The sequence below is a fragment of the Rattus norvegicus genome, chromosome 15 (assembly GCF_021556685.1).
Source record: "Rattus norvegicus strain SHRSP/BbbUtx chromosome 15, alternate assembly SHRSP_T2T, whole genome shotgun sequence".
In the NCBI taxonomy this organism is placed as follows: domain Eukaryota; kingdom Metazoa; phylum Chordata; class Mammalia; order Rodentia; family Muridae; genus Rattus; species Rattus norvegicus.
The window spans coordinates 28,098,987-28,116,236 of NC_141548.1; the positions used below are offsets into that span (position 1 = coordinate 28,098,987).

The 17,250-nt window shown below is 48.4% G+C and overlaps 3 protein-coding genes and 1 non-coding gene across 14 annotated transcripts; 2 read left to right on the top strand and 2 right to left on the bottom strand.

The window, feature by feature from the left end:
- Positions 1 to 2,964: 2,964 nt before the first annotated feature.
- Positions 2,965 to 10,409, bottom strand: Osgep (O-sialoglycoprotein endopeptidase). Of its 5 annotated transcripts, none has more exons than XM_087585176.1 (11): positions 10,181 to 10,409; positions 6,853 to 6,972; positions 6,546 to 6,749; positions 5,079 to 5,174; positions 4,725 to 4,774; positions 4,505 to 4,583; positions 4,087 to 4,152; positions 3,898 to 3,988; positions 3,638 to 3,713; positions 3,445 to 3,543; positions 2,965 to 3,178 (listed from the first exon to the last, which is right to left on the bottom strand). In XM_087585176.1, exons 3-11 carry the CDS (start codon positions 6,711 to 6,713, stop codon positions 3,139 to 3,141), a joined length of 765 nt encoding a protein of 254 aa, XP_087441302.1. In that variant the 5' UTR covers positions 6,714 to 6,749; positions 6,853 to 6,972; positions 10,181 to 10,409; the 3' UTR covers positions 2,965 to 3,138. The 5 variants fall into 5 exon arrangements, 4 of the variants coding, with proteins under 4 accessions (XP_087441302.1, NP_001093980.1, XP_087441301.1 ...); NM_001100510.1 differs by having other exon boundaries at positions 6,546 to 6,721; positions 10,181 to 10,384; XM_087585175.1 differs by lacking the exon at positions 10,181 to 10,409 and adding an exon at positions 9,533 to 9,687 and having other exon boundaries at positions 6,546 to 6,721.
- On the top strand, positions 5,674 to 5,777 carry LOC120097204 (U6 spliceosomal RNA). Its single transcript, XR_015639248.1, has one exon. It is a non-coding gene; the product is annotated as a U6 spliceosomal RNA (small nuclear RNA).
- Positions 10,410 to 10,496: 87 nt separating the features above from the next.
- Positions 10,497 to 12,604, top strand: Apex1 (apurinic/apyrimidinic endodeoxyribonuclease 1). 4 transcript variants are annotated; one of them, XM_087586615.1, is made up of 5 exons: positions 10,497 to 10,551; positions 10,728 to 10,880; positions 11,044 to 11,231; positions 11,648 to 11,840; positions 11,931 to 12,604. In XM_087586615.1, exons 2-5 carry the CDS (start codon positions 10,853 to 10,855, stop codon positions 12,446 to 12,448), a joined length of 927 nt encoding a protein of 308 aa, XP_087442741.1. In that variant the 5' UTR covers positions 10,497 to 10,551; positions 10,728 to 10,852; the 3' UTR covers positions 12,449 to 12,604. The 4 variants fall into 4 exon arrangements, with proteins under 4 accessions (XP_087442741.1, XP_087442739.1, XP_087442740.1 ...); XM_087586613.1 differs by having other exon boundaries at positions 10,728 to 10,839; XM_087586614.1 differs by having other exon boundaries at positions 10,497 to 10,546.
- Positions 12,605 to 12,672: 68 nt separating this feature from the next.
- Positions 12,673 to 16,521, bottom strand: Pip4p1 (phosphatidylinositol-4,5-bisphosphate 4-phosphatase 1). 4 transcript variants are annotated; one of them, NM_001014233.2, is given in 7 exon segments: positions 12,673 to 13,493; positions 14,508 to 14,598; positions 14,693 to 14,745; positions 14,906 to 15,011; positions 15,260 to 15,366; positions 15,841 to 16,031; positions 16,257 to 16,521. In NM_001014233.2, coding segments are annotated over 7 exon segments (855 nt in total). In that variant the 5' UTR covers positions 16,420 to 16,521; the 3' UTR covers positions 12,673 to 13,349.
- Between the last annotated feature and the right edge of the window lie 729 nt (positions 16,522 to 17,250).

Here is a 17,250-nt window from a genome sequence, read left to right on the forward strand (position 1 = left end):
GTTGGGGAACGTAAGTTCACTTTTGGATACCTTAAATTTAAAGTGTGTGCTGACCAGTTTTATATCAACTTAACTCAAGTTTGAGTGTGGGAAGGGGGGAACCTCAACTGGGAAAAATGTCCACACCAGACTGGCCTGTGAGAGGTCTGTAGTGCATTTTCTCCAATGATGATTGGTGTGGGAGGGCCCAGCTCCAGTGTCTGCCTGCACTGACTGTCTTACACAATGCCCCACAGACTATAAAATGAAATAAACCTTTTCTTTCCCAAGCTGATTTTGGTCACGGTGTCTTATCACAGCAGTAAAAACCCTAAGACAAAGTGCTGGGTGAGTACCCAGACAGAGATGCCAAGGGGCAGCCTGGCATTTGGGATGGAAGTTATAAAACTGGAGCCACCTGTATCCTAATGAACTTCACGGTTTAAGACAGGACACAATCACCTCCCATGCCTGCAGGAGACAACTCATTCCAAGCTAAGCCTGTGAAGTGAGAAGCAGCAAAGGAGACAGAGCCAAGGTCAACTAGAAAGCAGACAACACATTCTAATGGAGTCAGTGTCAAATGCTTCAGACTTATAAAAAGAACCAGAATCCCACCATTAGATCTGTGGCCAAGTAATTAATGATATGGTAACAACAAACCTACTGGGATAGTGTTATTTTCATTTTCTGAGACAGGGTCTCGTGAAGCCCAGGCTAGTCCTGAACTCACCACATACCTAAGGAAAACCTTCAAATCCTCATCTTCCCGTCTCCGCCTGCAGAGCACCGGGATTCCAGGTGTCTATCACTGCTGTATGGCTTTGTATCGAGCAAACCTAAGCTCCCTTCTCAGCCACAGGATAGAGTACCAGAGAATTCAGAAACTGGAGGCAACTCTCTTCAGCTGGGCTGTTAAGCTGCAGCTAACCTCTCACCTTACACTCAGTGGCTGCTTAGCGATGAGGGCGTAGCTCAGAACTGCCCAAGCCAAGCAGCGTATGGCTGCTCCACAGAGTTCTAGAAATCAAACCAGAGCAAACCGTACACTTCCTGCCAGAGGGCCAGGCCCACTTCACGTCTGTGGGGAGGAATACGAGCCGTACCTGGAGCAGCTTTCCACTGTGATACCAAAGACGTCATTTGTGGGGCTTTATTAATTGTAGGGTATGTTCTAGCATCCTTGGCTTCACTTTTTAAGGTGTAGTTTTATTTCATGTTTATGGGTGTTTTGCCTCATGTGTGCACCACATATGTGCCTGGTGCCCAAGGCCAGAAGGCAGATCCCGTGGAACTGAAGTTACAGACAACTGTGAGCTGCCGCCTGGGTGCTGGGAATCAGTGAGTCCCCTGCCAGCACCTTTAGTCGCCCAGCCATCTCTCAGGCCTCCTTGGCCTCTCTTTGGTAGCATCTTCACTCTGTCTTCCTAGGACAAAATCAGAGCATCTGAGTAGAAAGGATATGAGGTATTCAGTATGGTGCTGGGAACCTGATAAATGTGTTTGTTCTCCTTGCTTTTATTTTAAAGAACCAAGGTGTGATTTAAATGAGAATGGCTCCACCAGCTTATATATTTGAGTGCTTCCTATCTAGTTGGTGGAAACTATTTGGGAAAGATTGGAAGGTGTGGCCATATGGGAGGAGGTGTGTCAATGGGGGTAGGCTTTGACATGCTATTCCCCCTGAGCACTCACACTCTCCCCCTCCCCCTCCCTCCCTCTAACTTGCCGATCTAGGTATAAAGTAGGTGGTATGTGTGTATGACAGAAGTAGAATGGGGGCTAGGGGTGCAGCTCAGGTGGTCCTGTGAGTTCAGTCTCTTACACAGTGTAAACTGGGTTTGGTGAGGTGTACCTCTAATCCAAGGCAAGTGGAGGCCGGTCAGGCCCTCTGCTAGTTGGTTCAAGGCCAGCCTGAACTTGAGGACATTCTGGTTTCTGTTTTGTTTTTAATTATTATTCATGGGAGACGAAGCATCTGCAACAAAGCGCTTGTTTGCATCTAAGTGAGGAAGGAAAGCAGTAGCAAGGAGGGGAGGTTCTAAGGGTAGCAGGTCCTGGTGCAGGAGTCTGGCACACTACAGTGAATAACCTTGAATAACCTGAATAGCAAGGCCCTGGCAGAGGGATGTGATGACACTGAGATACAGAACGCTGTGCTGCAAAGGACATTAGTGACTAAGAAACGGAAAAGGCGGGGTATGTGGTACGCGCTCAGGAGGCAGAAGCAGAGGCGGATCTCTCTGAGTCTGAGGCAAGCCAAGTCTCCACAGCAAACTCCAGGCCAGCCAGGAAGGACTACACAGAGAGTCTCTGTCGCAAAAAAGAGATAGGGGAGGAAAAGGAAGAAAAAACAAAGAGATGAGGAAAAGAGGGCGCGTGCACCACCTCCCGGCCCAGGGGACGAGGAATGTGAAAGGCTCACCACTAGGTATTAAGAGAAGCAGTCTTGGGGTTGGGGATTTAGCTCAGTGGTAGAGTGCTTGCCTAGCAAGCGCGACAGAGAAAGAGAGAAGGAAAAGACACATGGCTACCAGAGGGCAAAAGAGGAGCTTGGTAGTTTAGGACACGTGTGTGAACATAGACAAGATAAAGGGCATACTGTCTGTAGTTCAGATGCTTGCACTGTGGGACGCTGTAAATTTTCGGTTCCCCCAAATTGGCCAGCGAGGTATCTGTGCAGCATTACATCAATGAAGTCTTATATAAATTACAGGAATGTCCTTCCTGAGGAATGCCCTGGATGTCCACTCGATGAATGTAAACAGTTTGTTAAGTGCATAGTGGTTAGCACAGGGCATGACACTAAAATACTATTAGTTAGGATATATTGCTAACGGAATGTTAGTACAGCGTCCAGGTCTTTCTCTAAGGAGCAGCCATCAAAACTAGCTGCAGTACCACCCACGGTGCCACTGCGACCTCACCGGCTTATCCACTGCCCTCCCTCATCAGTTACCCAGCGCTGACTGAAAAGCATCCCAATTATCAACATACAAACCAATTTTTATTATTGAGTCATGTTGGGCTTCCACAGGGACCCTAAGCCTTATATGGAGTCCGTATCCTTGCCAGAGGAGAGGAGAGCCCAGGGCATCACCAAGACTCGCTCCAAGTTCAACACTCTCCTGAAAAGCTCTTCTTTTCCTGTAGATGGTGTTAGTCCCTCCACGTCACTTCTACTTCATCTGTCCTATACCTGTGGAAATGGGGAGACTCTGTGAAGGACTGACGGTCCCTTAGCAATTTGTTCTTTGAGACAGCATCTGTAGCCCAGGCTTACACCGAAATCACGATCTTCTGCCTTGGTCTCCCACATGCTGGGATTACAGGAGCACACCACCATAAGCATCGCCCACAATACTTTCTGTTCTCCTCTACCCTTGTTCTTCAGCTTTCTTACCTGTTGATTTCTGCCTACCTCCTGTACCTACTATCTACTCTCTCAAAGAGTATGCCGCTCACCTCTGAGTGATCCCAGAATCTTGGAGAGGGGTCCTGTGCCCAGCCTGAAACATCTCCCAGCCAGCTTGTGCTATCATGGCTCCATTGTCAATGCAGAACCTGGGAAAGAAGAGAGAACAGAACTTGTGGTTGAGACACAGACAAGCGGTAATAACAGGAAGAAAAGAACTCAAGACAAAGAAGCTGACCTCACCTCTCATCTGTTGCAAAGAGCTGGGCTCCCCGCTCCTGGCACATTGTTGCCATCATCTCCTGCAGCCGTACGTTACCTACAAAGAGAGGACACACAGTGAACGTAGGTTTAGCCATCTTGCTGTCACACCAGCTGGGCTCCCACGACAGTTTACCAGCAGAGTGGGGAAAAGGAAAAGAGATGAACAGACAGTCCTCTAAATTAGCTCTGTGATGTGGAGTACCGGGAGCAGGAAGAAGGCCCTGCCCGCTGATACGTACATCCAACTCCCCCGACGATGAGGGCTTCTTTGGAGCCACAGTGCGCCATGGCTCGCTCTGTGATCTCCACCAGCATTGCAAACACAGTCTCCTGTGGAGGACAGGGAAGGGGGAAGCTCAGAGGAGCATCGACGGGACTTCAGCTCTAGACTAGAATGAGTTTTACACCCCAGCTTTTCACTCTCCTACCTGTAAGGAGAAACACAGATCTTCAGGAGTACACTCTCCCGTGGCCAGCATTCGCTGTGCTGCATCCTGCAATGGAAGGGGCAGCAATCCAACACGTGAGGACAACATCAGGCTTTCAGAAACACAAACTCCCTGTCCTTGAAAGGATCGCTGTGTCCATTATAACGAGATTACAGGAGCGATGCCCTCCCACACTGGCTTCTCCTTTTTCCCGTTTAGGGAGGGACTGTTTTATTCTGAACTGCAAACCCATTATTAGAATAGTGCCCGGCACACAGAGAAGGTATACAGTATCTGCTAAATGAATCTATTTAGCACCTACTATGAGTGAATGCTTATGCAGGAAATAATGGTGAGCAAGGCAGACACAGCATTTTCAAAAGCAGGGATGTGCTGTCTCCTTAACGCTCCCACTCACCTCGATGAAGGACAGGATCCCTGAGAACGAGACGTCCATCCCCTTCACGGTGTATGGCAGCTCCACTAGCTTCTTGCCTCTGTGCAGAAATGAGTAAAGCACTAAACGCAGAGTGGGCTGGCTGCTCACCCCCCAGGACCCCTCCCATACCTCATTAGCATAAAGGAAAGACGCCTCTAAAGCTTCGGCAGCCAGTGCTCTCGACTTCACATCCTCTTACCGCTTTGCCATCTGCTCAATGTTGTAGCCTGGACTTGGGTCATTGGAAATCTATCAGCGGGAGGAGAGTTAGGTAGAGAGCCATGAATGTACGATGTAAAACACACTCTTCTCACATCTATTCCCCAAATCGATGTAAGACAAGCAACCAGTATCTATTTTTATAAACCACACACATGGACAGACATGTTAGTAACAAGTAATAGACACATACACATAAACGCTTAATTTCTACCTATGTTAAATAAATGGCAAAGACTAACGTTAGATATGCAATATTTACTTCTTCTTGCCTTTCATTTCGTTTTGCTTCCCAGACCCACATCTTACACACTCTATAGTCTTAATGGCCTACCTTCAGCACCCGGGCAAAACGATCCAAACAATTTCCCACAGCAATATCAATAGTTTCCCCAAAGATGCGGTAACGATGTTCTGAGTAGGAAATCACCTAAGAACAGTGAGACCGCCCATGAAACTTTCAGCCTGTGAAGAGGGGTGTTTAGCTCCGTGGAAGAAAATAGCATAGAGCCAACATGGCCACTAGAATTGCAGTAAGAAAGAAAGGGAAGCTGTCTTTAGTGGCTCAGACCTGTAAGTCCAGCACTGGTCTGGTTGGACAGGCAGCCATGTTGGGCTACACAGTGAAGGCTAAGGGCAGCCTACACACATAGCAAGACCCTGTCTCAAGAACCCCAAACCAGGAGCTGATAAAATGGCCCTGTAGGCAAAAACACTTGCATATGAGCCTAGAGACCTGAGTTTGATCCCAACCCATAAAGTGGACCCTGAAAGTCTATCCCCTGATGTGCACATACACAACGGCATGTGTGTACCCACATACCCACATCTCACATGCACAAAATAAACCCAGATATGATCAAGATATCACATACATGTATGACTTGCCAAACAATTAAAAAAAAATTCTTCCAAGAACCAACAGACCAGTGCTTGCTTTGCAGCACACACACTAAAACTGTAATGATGCAGAGGACGAGCACGGCCCCTGGGCAAGGACTGCACTCAAATTCCTGAAGCGTCCCGCAGTACATACAGCCTAAGAAACAGAACGCACGCAGGCACGCACACAGACATTCCGTAAGAAGTAGAAAAAGGTGAGCCAGGCACGGTGGTACAGGTCTGTAATCCCAGCACTTGGGAGGAGTTTGGAAGATCAAAACAGTACAGGGAAAGCTGTCTAGTGCACTGAGACCCTACCCTACTGAGTCACATCACACAGCAGGCTCTCGATCCCAGCTGCTTAGGCTGAGGAAGGAGAATCACAAATTTGGGACTGGGTTATCTGGAGACCCTGCCTTTTAGAAAAGGAGAGCGGGATGGATAAACGAAGGGAAAAATATATTTATAAGGCTAGAGAGAGGGCCCAGTAATTAAATGCACTGGCTACTCTTCCAAGGGACCTGAGTTCGATTCCCTGCACCCACACGGTGGCTCACAACTGTCTACAACTCCAGTTCCCAGGGATCTCATTCCCTCTTCTGTCGTCCTGGTGCTCCTACATACATCCAGGCAAAACACCCACACAAGTAAAACAAAGTTTGTTTTTTTTTTAAATTAAAAAAAGAGAGGCATATTATCTTGAAGGGTTAAATTCACATTCTTTTTAAATGAAAGATTCTAGGTGTATGTATAAAGTTCTAACATTCTAATTCTTCTCCAAAACTTGCAACTTCATACCTATTATTGTATTGTCTACAGTGTCTTAGGTCCGAACGTGCCTGGAATGTCCTTGCAGCTCCTGTGACTCAGGTAGACTACCTTAGAACTAAGAGGGAGTATGAAGAGTCCTCTTAAGTACCTGAGTATTTCCTCCGCTGACATACAAGACAGTTGGGTTGACGGCTCCAGTGATGAGGCGGCCCATTTCAATGTGGCCTATGCAGTGGTTCACGCCTAGCAAAGGCTTATTCCACAACTGGGCCACAGTGCGGGCAACAACAGCTACGGAAGCCAGTGGGGCTCCCATGCCAGGACCTAACAGGGTACACACGTGGTTAGAATCCTAGAAATTAGGAAAGACGTGTAGAGTAGATTTGAGAATGTGTAACAGGGGTGGTGGTAGCTCCACCCACATTCGCCCTTGCTGACCACTCCCCCAGCCTTACCTTTGGTGTAAGCAATGCAATCGATGTCCTTGGGGGTTAACCCTGCCTCTGTTAGCGCCTCCTGCAGTAGGTCTAGGATGACAGCTCGGTGGTGCCTGGCCGTGTCACCTGGAAGGAAACCTACGGAACCATAAGGCAGGTATTAGGTTGGTGCAAAGGGAAGTGTGATATGGGGCTGTGAACTTTAAATCACTGTAACTAGGTTCCAACACATTTTTATTAATCAAAACACAAACCATTTTTATTAACACATCTTGCAACAAACCAGTCAGCTAGGCGGTGGTGGTGCAAACCTTTAATCCCAGCAAGGCAGAGGCAGGTGGATCTCTATGAGTCTAAGGCCAGGCTGGTCTACAGAGTTCTAGGACAGCCAGGGATTTGTACAAAGACCCTGTCTCAAACAAAAAAAATTTATTTATTCCTGCAGCAAACCCATGTTTCAACAAACTCTTGGAAAGCACTCTCTGCATACTGCAAGTTGTGGAAACGTTTTCCCCAAGAAAAGTTGTCAGGGTAGTGACAAAGCGGTGGTCAGTTGATGAGAGGTCGGGTAAATGTGGTGGATTTAGCAAAGCTTCACTTTGGTCATTCGGTTTTGAAGCATGGGTTGTGCCACAGGCAGTCAGGCATTGCTCTGAATCAGGCTCTTCCTGCTAAACAATGCTGACTGCTGGAGCTATAGTTTGGTGCATCTCAATGATCTGCTGAGTGCCCTTCTCAGAAGCAATGGTTTCCCTGGGCACCCTTCTCAGAAGCAATGGTTTCCCTGGGCACCCTTCTCAGAAGCAATGGTTTCCCTGGGCACCCTTCTCAAATTCAATGGTTTCCCTGGGCACCCTTCTCAGATGCAATGGTTTCCCTGGGTACCCTTCTCAGATGCAATGGTTTCCCTGGGCACCCTTCTCAGAAGCAATGGTTTCCCTGGGCACCCTTCTCAGAAGCAATGGTTTCCCTGGGCACCCTTCTCAGATGCAATGGTTTCCCTGGGCACCCTTCTCAGATGCAATGGTTTCCCTGGGCACCCTTCTCAGATGCAATGGTTTCCCTGGGCACCCTTCTCAGATGCAATGGTTTCCCTGGGATTCAGAAAGCTGTAGTGGATCAGACCAGCAGCAGACCACCAGTGACCCGGACCATTTTTGGTGAAAATTTGGCTTTGGGGCTTCTCAGTTCAACTACTAAGCTGGCTATGACTAGTTTTCCCCTACAATCCACTTTTTGTCATCACAACCCAAGAAATGGTTCATACATGAGAGCCGAAAACAACGGCTGTTGGATTTTCAGTCTGTTTATGAGGTATCAACCTACTAAGGTTTTGTTTTGTGTTGTTTTAACTTTTCAAATATTCAAATGATCACTGATTGGTCCACGTTGAGCGCTTTGGTATATATTTCTTTAGCTGTAAGATCAGCTTCCACAGCTGTTCTCAGTAAACAGGTCAAAGCCAACTTCTGATAGCCAACCATTTCAGTGCTCTTGTTAGTCTCCTTGCAAGGTCCTAAACCACCAAGGCACTGTTAGTAAGCAGTTCCAGGGACCGAATGTTAGGATTGCTAGGATTCCAAGTCATCTCCACTGCTTTACCTCCCATTCTAAACTCAGTCGTTCCTTGATTCCATTTTTGTTATTTATTTTGAGACAGGGTCTTACGGTGTACCCATGGCTGGCTTGGAATTTGCTAGACCAGGCTGGCCCCAAACTCAAGAGATTTGCCAGCCTCTGCCTCCTGGAGTACTCGAATTACAGGTTTAAGCTCCCACACCTGGCTTTAGTTTTATTTCTGTCTAACATAATTTCCATAGTATAAGATAGATAGACATAAACAGCAAGAAGTGTCATAGACCAAAAATAAATAAAAATAAAGCTCATCCAAACCCCAATGTGATATGTGCACATTAAGACACGCCTGTAGCCCCAGCATTTGGGAGGCAAAGGCAGGTAGGCAGGTAGGCCGGCAGGCAGGCAGGCAGGCAGGCAGGCAGGGAGGGAGGGCGAGGCAGAAAATGAACGATTATAAATGCATTCTAGTATCAAACTATGAATTTTGACAATGCAAAACCTGCAATTATTTTTGCACTGCCCAATTAGAAGTAAAAACCAACACGGACATGTTTTAACGATGTAGGGAAAAAAAATCCTTTTCTCGCCTACGTCTTAAGATACCCTCTTTTCAAGCCTCTACTTTTAAGACAAGGTTACACATAACCCCGGACCGCCTTAAAACACAGACCCTGTCACAGCCTCCCAAGCGCTAGGATGACAGACGTCACCACACACTCAGCTAGCTTTCCAACTTCTACACAGGCTACTGGGGTTTCAGAGACGCTGCGGACATCCACACACAACACTCAGGAGCAATCCAAGTTATCCAGACCTCCCACTCTTTGGTCACTTCCCCTGTACAGAGAGCCCTAGGAAAAGTGACTGTTGGACTTAACATAATGACAGCACTACAACTGTCAGTAGCTTCCCTTTCACCTCAAGTATCTCAGCCTCTGTGCCTAAGAGCCTAGAAGAGTGAGTCCTGAACACACATACATTTCTACTACATAACCTGAAACATCTCACTTGCTTAGGGAGTCTTCAGATATAAATGCAGCTTGTATGTATGTGTGCAAGCTTTGGGAGAGGGTAGGCAACATGTAACTTGTAAATATGTTAACTGGGAGTTGTGCAGTACCTGGTGCATTCACATAGTTGTCCAAACCCACGGATATTCATTTCCATTCTAAAAGGACTGAAAGACAGACACCTAAAACAGATCGAAAATACAGTAACTCCTGATATCTGTCCGGCTCTCCCCTTTCCTCATTGTAGACTACTTTTATATTTATCTCGCTCTAGTGTAAAACAGTCTCTATGTGCATGTACAGTGTACAGCCTCGGTACACTTATTTTTAAAAGCTCAGCTCATAAAAGGTGCTCAATAAAACGAATGCAATAGGGAGGAGTGGCTCACGTCTTTAATTCCAGCACTCAAGAGCTATAGTCTTTACAAAGCAAGTTCCAGGTCAGTGAGACCGTCTCAAATTATGTATTTTAAAAAACAAAACAAAACAAAACAAAATAAAAAAACAACAAAAAATCCTTGACAAACACACGTGTCCTAAGCCCACGTGTCTGACTGTTCTAGTCAAAAAGTTACCAACCAAACGCGAAATCAGGGTCTTTTTTCTTTCCTTTTTTTTTTAAGGGAGTCTGGAGTAGGGTCACAAGGCAGTAATACCAACAGGAACGCTGACGAAGCAACAGTATGGGAAATCAGCAAAGAACCCTTGACAGAAATAAATGCGACAAGGAGTCTGCAAGCGCGGCAGCAGCCACTCACCGGTGCCCGGGGCCGTGACGTATGTGCGCCGCGGGTTCGCCAGCACCGTGCCGTCGCGGACCACGCCCACGCCAATCTTGTTGGCGCTGCCTTCGAACCCCAGCACCGCGGGCATGATACCCCGTGATTCGGGATCGTGGAACTGAAGGACTAGCTGTAACCGGCACCGCGATGAACGACCCAGAACCAAGCGAAGGGACCTTCAGGCGCCAGAAGTTATGTCACGAGTGGCAGGCGAACCAATCACCGCGCTCTAGAACCACGTGGGGGCGGAGCCCTCGAATCACGTGACAACACCAATCGCCCACGTGGGAACAGACAGACTCCATTCTTTGTGCAGTGAGGGGCTCCCTGCCTCGTTGGGAGGTCAGGTACCAGGCTTACCCCGTTTCGCGACCTTGTTTGCCGAAGGGCCTAACGCGGGCGAGGGGCTGCGAGGCTCAAGGCGGGGAAGACTGGGAGAACCGCGGTCCCGGTGTGCAAACGCCTGCGGGAGGCGGCTCGCTTCCTCTCCTTGTATTTTGATTTCACCGTTTCTTATCTGCAGGCAGCGTAGTAAACACTGCTTCGGTGCTCCAGACGCCTAAGGGCTTTCGTTACAGCGATGCCGAAGCGGGGGAAGAGAGCGGCAGCGGAAGACGGGGAAGAACCCAAGTCCGGTAAGGTGGTGAAATGAACCGGATCGCTCCCCTCCCCCCAGGCAAGTTTGGGGCTTTACTAGACCGCCATTAACTACTTGCTTAATATGGACCAAGTTACGTTGCAGGATTCCGAGATGTTTGGGTAACTAGAGCGCCTAACGAGATCATAGTTAACTCTGAGGTTGGAAACTGCCAGCTCTTACTACTTGACTTATTTTATAGAGCCAGAGACCAAGAAGAGTAAGGGGGCAGCAAAGAAAACTGAGAAGGAGGCCGCAGGAGAGGGCCCTGTCCTGTATGAGGACCCTCCAGATCAGAAAACGTCAGCCAGTGGCAAATCTGCCACACTCAAGATATGCTCCTGGAATGTGGATGGGCTTCGAGCCTGGATTAAAAAGAAAGGCTTGGATGTGAGTACAATTGAGGGACGTAAACTTTACTTGATAGACTCTTAAGGATCAGTCATCTTGTAGGCTTTTTTTCCTGGAGATTGGTTCCAAAAAGTCTGTTCTTTAAACCCCAACCCCCTCATTTCTTTCTTTTTTAAACTAGTCTATAATGTCGGGGGGGGGGGGGGATATGCCCTTGTGTTTCTACCATATCCTCAATCCCAGTCATTTAAGATCCAAGTGGGCTGAGGGCTGGAGTTGCTCAGCAGTTAACAGACATTGCTGAGCTTGCAGAGGCTCCAATTAGGTTTCCCGCACTCCACTCAGGTGACTAATGGGCATTCACTCCCACACACAGTTTGTTTATATATCCTGCTGCTTGGATTCCTTCGGCATATTGTATGTAGCAATTTTTAATTTTCCACATTGTCATTCAGTGGGTAAAGGAAGAAGCACCAGACATCTTGTGCCTCCAAGAGACCAAATGCTCAGAGAACAAACTCCCGGCTGAACTGCAAGAGCTGCCTGGACTCACCCATCAGTACTGGTCAGCTCCATCAGACAAAGAAGGATATAGTGGTGTGGGCCTACTTTCCCGCCAATGCCCGCTCAAAGTCTCTTATGGCATTGGTGAGACCTCAATGGCATTCATGTCTGAATGTTCTTCATTTTACTGTACTATTTCTTTAACATTTTGTGCTGCTTTTCATTTTTATATAGGTGAGGAAGAACATGATCAAGAAGGCCGGGTGATTGTGGCTGAATTTGAGTCCTTTATCTTGGTAACAGCCTATGTTCCGAACGCAGGAAGGGGTCTGGTAAGACTGGAGTACCGACAGCGATGGGATGAAGCCTTCAGAAAGTTTCTAAAGGACTTGGCTTCCCGGAAACCTCTTGTGCTGTGTGGGGATCTCAATGTGGCTCATGAAGAAATAGACCTTCGTAACCCCAAAGGAAACAAAAAGAATGCTGGTTTTACTCCCCAGGAGCGCCAAGGCTTTGGGGAAATGCTACAGGCTGTACCACTGGCTGACAGCTTCCGGCATCTCTACCCCAACACTGCCTACGCTTATACTTTCTGGACTTACATGATGAATGCCCGCTCTAAGAATGTTGGTTGGCGCCTTGATTACTTTTTGCTGTCTCACTCTCTTTTACCTGCTTTGTGCGACAGCAAGATCCGGTCCAAGGCTCTTGGCAGTGACCACTGTCCCATCACCCTTTACCTAGCACTGTGACACTCCCCTCAAGTAGCTTCATGCTGGGAAATAGCCTCCTCTCCTCCAGGAGACCAGTGCGTTATCTCTTCTTCAGGTGTTTACTCCCCTCTAAACCAAACTTCTGGTTTCCTTTAAACAATCCAAGTGAAATAAAAGTCCTACTTTTCAACTTCATGGTCTCTGTCCCTTTTTGAGTCTAAATATTCCCCCTTTCAAACACAAAACTTGTTAAATGGGAAAGGTTACAGTCATGACATTATTTATTTACAAGCACAGATGAATCCCTGACCTCTCCCAAGACAGTGACCCTACCTCAGCCCAGTTCAATACTTCAACTGGAAGTAAAGCCGGAAGGAGGAATTCAGGGATGCACAGGGTTAGGGGAACATATCCCATATTAAATAGTTATATATATACACAACAGTTCCTGTAGTTCTGTACAGAGCAGTGGCTGACCCCACCCCACGGGACCCGAAATGTGGGGAGAAGAGACTGAGGGTGTTGAGGCCGGAGCCAGCCCCTGGTGAAGTGCAATAGCAGCAGCAAGGTCCTAACGGTACACAAGAGGGAGGGGAACACCCCCTCCCACTTTCCACCCCCACCCTGCCCTGGAATGTACTGAGGGACAGGAATGGTTCTCAAAGAGCACATACAGGAAGGACATGGCTAGAACCATCTTTAGGATCCAGGCTTAGGGGCAATGTTGTCTATTTACCCTAAACAGCAGTCCTTGGAAGAAAGCAGCCAGTCAGCAATGGTCTTCCCTACCCCTCCAAACCTAAGTCAGGGGCTGGTTCCTTCCTACCTCTCCCCAGGGAAAAGGGAGCCAGCTGTTTGGCTTCCTTTAGAAGTCCAGAGAGCCTTTTGTAGTGTTACTGTGGTACCAGGCAGCCGCCAGGCACACACTGCATCAAGGGGCTCAGGAGAAGTTCTGGACAGGATGGCTGACCTTCATACAGCCCCAGTAAAGGGCCCGGCCCAAACATAGAACGGCCAACAAAATGACAAACGCCCAGGCTGCGTAGATACCTCCATATTGCTGTGCAGGCTTCCATGTGCCAAACTGACAGGAGGAAGAAAAAAAAGATAAGGTTACTTTTGGTATCCACTGTTTCAAAGTCTTAGAAACAGTAATGCAATGCAAACTTCTGTCTCTGCAGCCCAATCACTTGTAACACCCTCAGGGACCAAGATCAGGTGTTTTAGCTTTCTTCCCTTAAGCAGGAAAGTACTCTGCCATCCCAGGCATCAGCCAGCATTTCTTACACCTACCAAGTGAACCAGGATTGCCGATAACTCATTTCTCTCTCCAGAGTGGGAACACTGTTTTACTTAGTTTATTAGTGACCTCTGACTTGAGTTCACCTCTACCTAAATACAAACCCCCGACCCCATCACCAGACTCATTCATTCACTTCAGTTTTTTGTTTTTTTGTTTTTTTAAGGCTAGTGTCTCATGTCAGCACCCTGAGCAGCCTCAAATCCTATAGTTAATGGTCTTGAAATCCTATCCTCCTGCCTCCACCTCCTAGTACTGGGACCATAGCTTTCAGGGCTATGCCCAGTTCTGCTCAGTTTATGTGGTGCTGGAGATCATACCCAGGGCTTCATGTAGGCTATGCAAATACTTTTACTAGCTAAACCACATCTGGAGCTGACAACAATCTATTCCCCCCCCCCCCTTTTTTTAAAGGTTTATTTATTTTATGTATGTGAGTACACCCTCACTCTCTTCAGACACCAGAAGAGGGCATCAGATCTCATTACAGATGGTTGTGAGCCACCATGTGGTTGCTGGGAATTGAATTCAGGACCTCTGGAAGAGCAGTCAGTGCTCTTAACCGCTGAGCCATCTCTCCAGGCCCCCCCCCCCCTTTTTTTTATAGACGGGGTTTTGCTATGTAGTCTGGGATATGAGACCTGCCTCTATTCTTTGATTATAGGGACATAACCCAACGCCAAACTCTTTCGCCATTCTTTTTTTTTTTTTTTCTCTTTCGCCATTCTTTAAGGTACCACCTTTTCAAATCTTAGCCTGTGAGGAAGCTGATAAGAGGTTTGCACCGAGGCTACTCACAGCAAGGCCAGTGGCAGTGACTGCCAAGAGTAAACCAAGTAAGAAGCAGCAAATGCATCTCTTCCTAGGATATCTGCGCCCAATAGATGACCTGTGGGGAGCCAACAGAAATTGATATTTGGAAGAGCCCTGTTGATTTTATACCACACATCACCCAGTTACCAGTACAACCCCTAACCACTTACACTTTTCTGCAGTGAGGGCATCGTGCCAAGGTTCGGTCTGTGAATTCTGTCCACTATGGAAAAAGAAAAACAACCATAGAAGGAAGGTTCTCTTCAATGAGAACCCCAAAACAAGGGGGAGGATGGACAATGCAAAATAGGACAGTCTTTTTCAGAATTTATTACTATTCCTAGTACTTGCCTCCTCCAGGGTTTCCCAATATCCCTCCTCACCAGAAACGTATTCTTGCAATGTCCACAGATGACCCTGACACCCATTGGCTGTGGTTCTGGACTCAGAGGTCCTGGATGTACAGGCCCTAGGTTGATGATTCTTTTGCTATACAGGGGGAAAAGTATGTTTTAAAAATTCTTAATTCTAATTGGATCTGATGACACACTGAATCCCAGCACTTAGGAGGTGTAGGCAGGATGACTGGGAATTCAAGGTGCTACTACACAGGTCGTCCTGCCTCCGCCTCAGGTGCTGGGACTGAATACAGGCATGCACCACCTTGCCCAGCTCCAGTTTTTGTTTTGGCTTTACGACTTTCCCTAAGTATGGCCTTCTCATCTTAGGTCTCTTACCAGTAGGGCCGAGGGCAGGCAATCCGCTGAGAAGTCACTTTGCAGATAAGGAGACAGTTACAGGGACATCGGACATACTTCTTTCCTGGAGGTGCATTCTTGATCGGCTAGAGAACAACGAATAAAGAACAATGGGTATATCAGCAGAAAGCCCACGGTCCCAATCCTCTGCAAGAACATTACTGAGAAAGAAAGAATCAGACATTTGAGATATACAAATGTTGCCAGCAGAGCATGTCTGTGAGGCTGAGGAAGATTGCAGAGTCTGAGGAGAACCCGGGTCACTGTGAGACTGTCTCAAAAACGCAGAGAGCCAACAAAAAGCAAAAGCCAACTACAACTGCCAGTGAGAACTACACTTCAGGATCCAGGAAAAATCAAACAGCGAAAGTTGGTGAACATTAGTTTTGGTGAATGGCTTCTTAAAAAAAAAAAAAAAAAAAACAAAAAAAAAAAAACAAAACGGCTGCTGCAAGATCCAGGAACTGAAAGTAGGTTTCATGAATAGTTCTTAAACAGGATCTAGAACCAGAAAGAGGATCCAGGAAACAAGGCCCATTTTGCAGATAGTTATAACTCACGGTGGCTTCGTTGCAGACACCACATTTGACTACATGCTGATGCATCTTGCCTTCCACGTTGATCGGAGACTGACAGACTCGACAGGTAATCATGGGGGCACTCCCACTATCCGGGCTAGTCAGGGGTGAGTAGGGGGGTGGGTCCTCTCCAGGCAACACAGCTGGATGCCCCTCAGGGAACGGGGGAAATGCTGAAGAGGAAGCAGATAAACCCAAATCATCACTCGGACACTAACCACGGATGCTCCACGGAGGTGGCGAACCCTCTGAGGAAGCTCTCGCGGCAGGCTTAGACAGTGATTGCGGACCAAGGATACCTCGCTCCGTGACAGGTGCCACACCTGCCGCGGAAGCAGGCTCCGCCCCCTGACCCGATCCGCCCCTAGGCCTAGGTGCATTTCAGACCTCCGGCTTACCCTGGGGCGGGGCATGTTTACCGGCTCCGTACGGAGGTGCGGAGGGCGTCAGGCCTCCACCGGGCCCAGTCGCGCTCCCGCCCGGACCCGCTAAGCCGTTGCCACCAGCGCCGCCATCGCCGGCCTCGGAGAGCAGCGGGGAGCGCTCTCCGTCTGCCGCCATGGCGACTCCCGCTTGGTCAGCGACCAGCTCCCGCCGCCGCTGTGACCGCCGCCGCCGCCGCCGTCGCTACCGGGTCCCTAAGACGCCTGCGCGCCGCGTTCGCCTGCAGCCAGTGCCGCCCCGCTCACGTGACAGACTGACCCCGCCCCTCTGCACTGTCATTTGTGGACCTGAAACAGTTCCCGGTTTGTTAAGGGAGCGTTCTTTCTCCATTGGAGAGAGGCGGGTCACGTCACCGTCACATGACCTTCCCGTAGCTGCTGAGTCCGTAAACACTGCACGTGACTAGAAGTTGTGCGAGCCATTGGAAGTGCGGCCATCGCGCTACCTCCGGCCCAGGTGGGCGGCTGCCCTGCACGTGTCACGTGCCCAGCCTGTCGCGTGAGTCGCTCCTCATTGGTCCCAAGTCTCCCGTGGGGTGCAACTCTATTGGCCCAAATTTAGCGCCAGAACGTGAGGGCGGCTGCAGCACCTTCTGACTGGCAAGGCTGATATCCTGACCTGCAGTGAGCTGCGGGAGCCGCCCTAAGACCTGGAGGAGGATTGGAAAGCCAAGGGGAGCTTGAGGGCTTAGCACGCTTGTCTGGCATGGCACAAAGCCCCCGAATTCAGCCCGCAGCTTCGCCGAATAGTGGTGATGTGGCTGCGTATGCCTGCAAACGCAACACTTGGGAAGATGAGTTAGGAGAGATACACCGAACAACACAGGGAGAAACAGAATCAAAGAGGGCGGGGCGCTGGAAAGATGCATTAGTGGTTGAGAGAACTTTCTGCCCTTTTAAAGAAGCCTAGTTTGAGTCCTAAGGCGGTTGCTACCTGTAACTAACTCCA

Excerpts from the sequence above, each read along its gene's own strand:
- Osgep (NM_001100510.1), bottom strand. The coding sequence starts at position 10,295 with ATGCCCGCGGTGCTGGGGTTCGAAGGCAGCGCCAACAAGATTGGCGTG. Across the intron at positions 5,175-6,545 it reads TCAGCGGAGGAAATACTCAG|GTGATTTCCTACTCAGAACA; the intron begins GTACTTAAGAGG and ends CACTGTTCTTAG. Across the intron at positions 4,775-5,078 it reads GTTTTGCCCGGGTGCTGAAG|ATTTCCAATGACCCAAGTCC; the intron begins GTAGGCCATTAA and ends TCCCGCTGATAG.
- Apex1 (XM_087586613.1), top strand. The coding sequence starts at position 10,785 with ATGCCGAAGCGGGGGAAGAGAGCGGCAGCGGAAGACGGGGAAGAACCC. Across the intron at positions 11,232-11,647 it reads TTAAAAAGAAAGGCTTGGAT|TGGGTAAAGGAAGAAGCACC; the intron begins GTGAGTACAATT and ends ATTGTCATTCAG. Across the intron at positions 11,841-11,930 it reads CAAAGTCTCTTATGGCATTG|GTGAGGAAGAACATGATCAA; the intron begins GTGAGACCTCAA and ends ATTTTTATATAG.
- Pip4p1 (XM_087586299.1), bottom strand. The coding sequence starts at position 16,419 with ATGGCGGCAGACGGAGAGCGCTCCCCGCTGCTCTCCGAGGCCGGCGAT. Across the intron at positions 14,599-14,692 it reads TGCCCTCACTGCAGAAAAGT|GTCATCTATTGGGCGCAGAT; the intron begins GTAAGTGGTTAG and ends GGCTCCCCACAG. Across the intron at positions 13,494-14,507 it reads TCACTGCCACTGGCCTTGCT|TTTGGCACATGGAAGCCTGC; the intron begins GTGAGTAGCCTC and ends TCCTCCTGTCAG.